Source organism: Pundamilia nyererei, unplaced genomic scaffold (genome assembly GCF_000239375.1).
Source record: "Pundamilia nyererei isolate P.nyererei 1_Seehausen unplaced genomic scaffold, PunNye1.0 scaffold00080, whole genome shotgun sequence".
Classification (NCBI taxonomy): Eukaryota; Metazoa; Chordata; class Actinopteri; order Cichliformes; family Cichlidae; genus Pundamilia; species Pundamilia nyererei.
Genome location: NW_005187481.1, coordinates 1,886,782 through 1,894,091, shown reverse-complemented (window position 1 = coordinate 1,894,091; position 7,310 = coordinate 1,886,782). Strand labels below are relative to the sequence as shown.

The 7,310-nt window shown below is 39.9% G+C and overlaps 1 protein-coding gene across 2 annotated transcripts in view; it reads left to right on the top strand.

The window, feature by feature from the left end:
- Positions 1 to 5,871, top strand: part of LOC102212727 (protein phosphatase 1D-like) — a 9,447-nt gene extending 3,576 nt beyond the window's left edge. Inside the window, exons 3-7 of one of the 2 annotated variants that reach the window (XM_005737895.1) lie at positions 1,454 to 1,578; positions 1,701 to 1,882; positions 2,127 to 2,354; positions 2,650 to 2,737; positions 3,697 to 3,756. In XM_005737895.1, coding sequence (XP_005737952.1) covers positions 1,454 to 1,578; positions 1,701 to 1,882; positions 2,127 to 2,354; positions 2,650 to 2,733 — 619 coding nt within the window. In that variant the 3' untranslated portion in view covers positions 2,734 to 2,737; positions 3,697 to 3,756. Of the gene's footprint in view, positions 1 to 1,453; positions 1,579 to 1,700; positions 1,883 to 2,126; positions 2,355 to 2,649; positions 2,738 to 3,696 lie in introns of both variants that reach the window. The other variant, XM_005737894.1, reaches the window with a different exon arrangement.
- Positions 5,872 to 7,310: the final 1,439 nt, after the last annotated feature.

Sequence of the window (7,310 nt, the reverse complement as noted above, 5' to 3'; positions counted from 1 at the left end):
ATACATACATACATACATACATACATACATACATACATACATTATTGTAACCCTTCAGACCAAATGGGTATGACTATTTCGTCCAAACTCTTGAGACTGAACTGATACATCAGCTTGGGATTTCTCAAATCAATTTTTCTAACTTTAGCTAGCAGTTCTCATAATACTGACTACACTAATCAGACATTCTATTAGGTACACCTAGTTGGTAGTGGACTGGAGCCACTTTCACCATCAGAACTAAAAAGTCTTCATGGTATAGATTCAGCAACCAAACATTCCTCAGACATTTCGGTCCTTGTTTACAAGATGAGCATCACAAGTTCAGCCATAAGCATCTAGATACATTGTTCTAAAGGGATGGACATGGTCATCAACGGTATTCAGGTTGCCTGTGGTGTTTAAATGATGCTCACTTGGCACTAAAGGGCGCAAAGTGTACCACAAAAACTTCCCCCACACACTATTGCACCACCAGCAGCCTGAATCACTGATACAAGGCAGGATAAAACCATGGTTTAGTGTTGTTTACATCAGATTCTGACCCCAACATCCATGGGTTGCAGGAGAAATTAAGGCTCTTCCAATCTTTTCTTGTTCAGTTTTGCTGAGCCCAGTGAACTGTAGCCTCAGTTTCCTGAGGCTTCTTAGCTCACAGGACTGTCACTGGGTGTGGTCTTGTGCTGCTGTAGCCCATCTACTTCAGAGTTCAGTGTGTGGTCGATTTAGAACTGCTCTTCTGCATCATCTTTTTCTACCTTCGTTATAACCAGTGGTTATCTGAGTTAGTGTTGTCTTCCTTTTAGTTTGACACAGTTTGGCCCTTTTTTTTGACACCAACAAGGCATTTTGACCCAGTGAACTGCAGCTTGCTGGATTTCTTTTCTTCTTTTTTGGGGAGGAACCTCTGTATAAACCCTAGAGATAGTTGTGTGTGTGATCCTAGTAGATCAGCAGTTCCCGAAATACTCAGAACCCCTGCCACGTTCAGAGTTACTAAAATCACCTTTCTTCCCCATTCTGAAGCTTGGTTTGAAATTCAACAGTTCGTGTTGAGCATGTCTACATGTCTTAAACATATTGCATTTGTACTATGTGACTGACTGATTAGATATTTGCATTAACACTCAGCTGAACAGGTGTTCCTAACATAGTGGACGATGGGTGTATCTATAGCTATCTATAGCTAGCTATCTACAGTAATAGTCAGAGGGTGTTTGGCCAGCAAGTTGGAACTAACTAGATGTGTTTTTTTTTTTTTTGATCATGCCCAAATCAGCCTAACTGGCATTGTGCAGGATTATATCTATCATCACTGTGTGAACACAAGCTGCAATTAACTGCAAGCAGTAGAATGATGACTGCAGTTCACTTGATGCGTGTGGGTGTCATTAATAACAATGATTTTGAGCAAAACCTTGTATTGAAGCGTTTCTTTGTTTTATTTTTGTAGTGTAATGAAAAAATCTGGGGTGAACCGTGTTGTGTGGAAGAGGCCCAGGCTGACCCACAATGGCCCTGTGAGGAGGAGTACAGTCATTGACCAGATCCCTTTCCTGGCCGTAGCCCGATCCCTTGGTGAGAAATTTAACTCTTTATTTATGAGATGTTTAAATGTAAGTGCACGATGTGAGTAATGGCCTTTTTTTTTTTTTTTTTTAATCTATTCCCACTAATTATAATTTCTTGTGTGTTGACAGGTGACCTCTGGAGCTATGATTTCTACAGTGGAGAGTTTGTGGTTTCTCCTGAGCCTGATACCACCGTGATGACCCTTGACCCCAAACGACATCGCTACATTATTCTCGGCAGTGATGGACTGTGGAACATGATGCCACCCAAGAATGCTGTTAATATGTGTTATAGTCACGACAAAATGGTGGTACGTAATAGTACCATTTTATTATTTTTACGTTATGTTTAATGTTATGTTTACATGCAGTATAGTGGTTTGGAATTTAAAACGGTTACAACGTTTCTTAAGGTAGATGTCTGCTATACTTATTAGAGTGGGGCAGTTTTGAATTGATTTTCACACTTTCACCTCAAGTAAACACAATTTCAATTAAAGTGGTATCACTGGAAACCTGAAAACATTGATTCTCTTTATCTCTTAATTTATTAAGGGGCCAAAGGGAATGTCTTGTGCCCGCCGGCTGGGATGCACAGCTCTGTTGTTTTGGAAGGAACGCATGCTCCGTGCAGATAATACGACAGTGATCGTCCTAGCCCTACAGGAACGCGGTGGCCCACCTATCCCTATGCATCGAGATGAGATTGTTGTCGACATGGCTACAGGAATTGACCACGTTCCTGGCCCAGGGACGACTTATAACACATGTGAGGTCCCAAAGGTCAGTGCCCTAGCTTTTCTTTAGCCTTTTCCTTTTGCTCTGTTTCCATTAAAGCATATACCCAGTGTGTTCACAGTGTGTGTTTGCCTTTGGCTATTCACTGTATTGTCCTCTACATATATATATATATATATATTTCAGTCCTTTTTTTTTTAAATTATCATTTTAATACTTTCACCAGTTGGAATATGATTATTGGCAAACACCTAGAGAAATTAGCCAAAGGTCACACAATCAGTTTCCATCAGAAGACCGATGGTTTACCAAATCACTTTTTGTTTTCGGGGCCCAACAGGCGGAGCATGAGGATGGCATGTTTTATGAAGAAGATGAGGTATTTGGAGAAGAACATGAGGGATGGACTTGCCTGGAGTGGTAGTGAGGTGACTGACTCAGCAATGAAAATGTGTCAAAAATGATTAGCCCATGATTTGCCCTTCTCAAGATCCAGGCTGGTCTTACTGAATCTGATAGGAAAACGCAGCTGTTTGGATCAAAGGATGATCACATCTCTGTACAACCAGTTAAGCTAATTTGTTCTGAAATACTGGTATTATTACCTCCAATGTAGCGCTTTTGTTTATTTAAATCTGTTCATTGGTATTTACCAGAACATTACTGACAAATGAGCATCAGTGGTGGGAGACGGTGAAACGGCTGCTGTTCTCAGATTATTCCCAGGTTGCACTGGCACAACAGCTGGCATCAGTCTAGGAATTGTGTTACAAGTTTCTGTCAAAGATCTTATTTAAAATGTCAAATTTTTCAGTGTTTATTGACGCCAGTGCCTTTAGCATCCTTAAAGTCAAGAAGACGGTAACCCTGATGATGATTGAGTTTATGATATGAGCGCTTTTACACATACTCTGAACTGCAGCTCATCTAACGCTGTGAGATGGCATTGGGAGAGTATATTTACACTTCCAGAGAAGATGATGATTGTTAAAGATGACCAGTTTATTTAGGCGGACAGATGCAAGACGGGGATTTTTAGGACTGCATTTACTCACCTTTATCATTCTTTCAGATGCCAGTCATATATCGATATTTACTGTTTGCATCATTTGCACAACATTTATCACATGTGCATGCAATACACATAAAACTCAGTGTAGATTCATTTTTATATCTCTGAGTTTGTCTCCATGTCTCCATTCATATAATATAGCTTCCATGAGTCCATCTCATTTTTAGCCGTAAGTTATTAAATGGCAAATTTTTTGTTTGTTTTGTTTATTCTTGACAACTGTGTTTGGATTTCAAAATAAAAGTACTTAGTTTTTGGAATTCTATTTAATCACTCAATAATAATGCTAACTTTTTAATTTTCGCTTTATTTCAGTGGAGTGGCGAACCACTGAATGTTCCCTCGCCTTTCAAAGAAAGTTCCACAACTCTGGAGCAGGCATTTGGGTTTTACGAAGCCGCTTTCTGTGCGACCACACAGCTCTTACCCGACATCGACTCCGTCGGGGACGCGCTGCCCCCTTCAGACGATTCAGCCAATGTTTTTGAAAAGCAAGACTCGACCACGCAGATGGACTGTGCTACTTCCCCTCCGCCAATAAAAAGGTCTCGCCGCTGTTCGCACGTCTCCCCAGAACTCAAAGGTCCTCATCGTCGGCTCGGCCGGCCCCCCAACAAAGGTTTGTCCCCAAAGACGCCTCACGGCGAGACGGAAAACGAACAGTCCCTTCAAACTCAAAGCAGAGAAAGAAGCTCCTCTGAGGAACGCAGCATCCTTTCACAGCACCACAACGCTGCCTTGTGCGTGTGCTGAATCCGGTCTCATACACAAGGTGGTTTCTGGCCGCGACGCTGAACTAATAAACTAATGATGTGCATCGTGTTGACTTTGAACCAGGTGTGCCACAGGCCTATTCCTAAATGTATAATTTTACTACAAAGTCCTTTTTTTCCTTTTGTAAATATGTCAGAAATTGTGAATATGTTATTCCTTTATATTTTTTTTGCCCCCACTTTGTGTTTGAGTTTTGATTTGCCCTGTTTACGCTACCGAGTGTCATACTTTTAAGTTTGTACAATATATTCATAAGCCAGCTAATGGGAGATCAGAAAATCTGGCACAACATCAGTTCAGCAGAACTGTTAAGCATGTGATCCTCGAGATTTTTAATCAACTGTTCATGAACTATTGTAGATTGTTTTGGTTTTTTTTGTTGTTGTTTTTAACTTGGTGGATGGTATTACATGCTAGCCTTTGTTTGACTAGATTTAATATTTCACATCAGTTGTTTGGATCCCTGCTGAGTTTAAATGTGCTACTGACTCAGCATCTGGAAAGGGTTCAGAGCCAGTTCACATCAAATGGGGAGGCTCAGGTTCTGTGTATTCACTTGGAGAGATGCCTCTATTACTTATTATTCTTTAGGGTTCAAGCAAGAGGTGTGAGGAAATTATGCAGGTTCTGGGTTTTAATCTGTATTAATTATGTGCTGTTATGATCACAGCTTTTACTCATATGATTGATGAATTTCATGCATAGCTTGTGTTGTGTTAAAGGCTAACTTCACACAGATTACATGTTCTCATAATAGTTTGTACACAATTTGAGTGAAATGGTCATTTACTGTTTTCGAGTTCTTTTTTTCCTTTTTGGGTTTTCCTATTGTTCTGTTCCACTCGCCTTAATTTATTTTTATTTATCATTTGGCTAATTGAATGACACTTTTGGACCTCTTTACAACTTTAATAAAGGCAGCAAAAGAGGTTATTGACTCAAACGGGTGTCTACGTATTGGAAACGCCAAGCACACTACCTGTCCACTAGGCACTAACAACTTCAACATGTCTTCCTCTTTGTTGTTCTATACTGTATTCTTTGTATATGCATGGTTTTGCATCCGCAGCTTGTTTGACTCTGCGAAGGCAACACTTTATGTTCCATGAGTTGACTACATTAAGTGCCCGATTCATGGTGTTGTGTTTATACGGCAGCTCAGCAAAAGTCCCGGCTCATTCGTTGCCTTCTTTTTCCATTTTAAAATGTCATGGATGCCTTAGCACAGACGAGTCTGACGTGCTCTTCACATTATTTTACATATTTGGGAACCGAACTGGTGACAATCTCTGTGGCCCAGCCTCGAACGCCACACACCTTCAGTTAGTCTAATTAGTCGTTAGTCTAATTCTACCATTTGCACTGCATCACACTAAATCTGCTCTGCGTGGTTAATATTTTGTTCCTGTTACTTTGAGCGGTTTGTTCGTTTTTGTACGGTGCGTCAATATGCAATAGAAGTTTGTACAGTACATTATTATGCAAAGTAATCGGGGTGTTTCAGGAGTCTGGCATGCTCAGATCTATTCAATGTTTTGTGACGTGTCCAGATGGGTGTTAATGGGCATGTGGTGTGTTATGACAAATTAAAATGCTTTGGTCTGACTTTGTATCCAAATGCTGCCGGTTTTCAAGATTTAACTGTGTAAGTTACAGACTTTGAAAGTTGACTGGGTATAAAGTGTTTGCGTGTTGTAATAAAGTTCTCATTTTTCACACAGCGTCATCATTCAATAATTTCCCAACTTTGATAACTAGATTAGCTGTTTGGTAAAGCTGCTTAATCAGTAGACATTTGTGCACAGTATATAGTCTTGAGTTAGCGTGGTGCTGAGATATACTGTAGAGGGGGAGAAGAGAGGTAATAGACCATGCATTTGCTGCTATTATCCAGTAGATGGTAGCAATGTAAAGGGCTTGAATGCCATCTTTACCAGACAAATTGGGTATCTCTTATATAAATCCCACAGATCTAAATCACTAATATATATGACTTGCAACGTGGCTCTTTATGATACAGTTTTTGGACAAATAGTTTCTTGTTGAACCTCTCTTTTTAGATGTTCAATAAGAAAAGTGGTCAGAAACATGGACTGATAAGAGCTACAGTTTTAGGACAAAAAAACCCCAAACTCCCAACATGGTGGAAAAAAGGTTGGTTTGACTTTGCAAATGCTTTGGCTGTCCAGCATTTTTATACCTTTTTAAAAGGAAAAATACATGGAAAAAACAAATTTCAATACAGGATTGTGCTAATTTACGCTATTTTAATATATGTTGTTAAATAGGGGGATTTTATTTATAGTTAAATGTAATTTCTCATACTACGTGCCATCATTTATATTTAGAAAGAAACAAAGTCTTTTGTAGTAACATGGACTCTGACACACTCTCTACTTTGCATTTCACTTACACGTTACAGACATCAGATCCATGATAGCGTTGTGTTGACTTAAATATTTCATCGACTGTCAGCTCGGCATCTGCTGACCCACCTAACACGTAACGTTTCCCTTTTACTGCAGTCTGTCGCTGTACATCAGCCAGCGAAGCATCACTGTGTCCACCGCATTTCTCTCTGCTCCGCCTGTCTGAATTTCTTACAAATAAGCATGATCAGAGCCAGTCGAGGAGGGCAGTGGAGAGCAAACTGGATGTGACAGCTACAGGAATGTCGTTAAGTGCATTTACACAAATGTTCTACACTATTGATGCACTTGCATATTTCCAGGTTATGCTTCTTCCTTAAACTCCACTGTGTTTTGGAGACTAATGTACTTTTAGTTTTGTACTTTTCACTCTGACAGTTATAGTTGCCAGTTAATTGCTATCTAATTTATAAAAAAGGGGAGCAAAGACAATACTAAAAGTCAGACATGTCCCGCTAGAAGAAAAGGAACAGAGAAGATCAGGTACATCTGTTCCATATTCCAAGGAAATCTGGAAAAAAGTGAGGAGCAAAAAATGCCATGAATACATTCAAACTGCATCTCTAGTCTGCAAATGTCCCCTTTTATTCATTCCTTCCCCCATACTGTTGGTTTGGTCACTATTAGAACAGGATTTTTGAAGGGTAGCTGCCATGAAGGGTACCATCCTCACCAACTTCCGATGCACTTCACAACAGGCCTGGAATAAGACAGAAAAACTCCGTT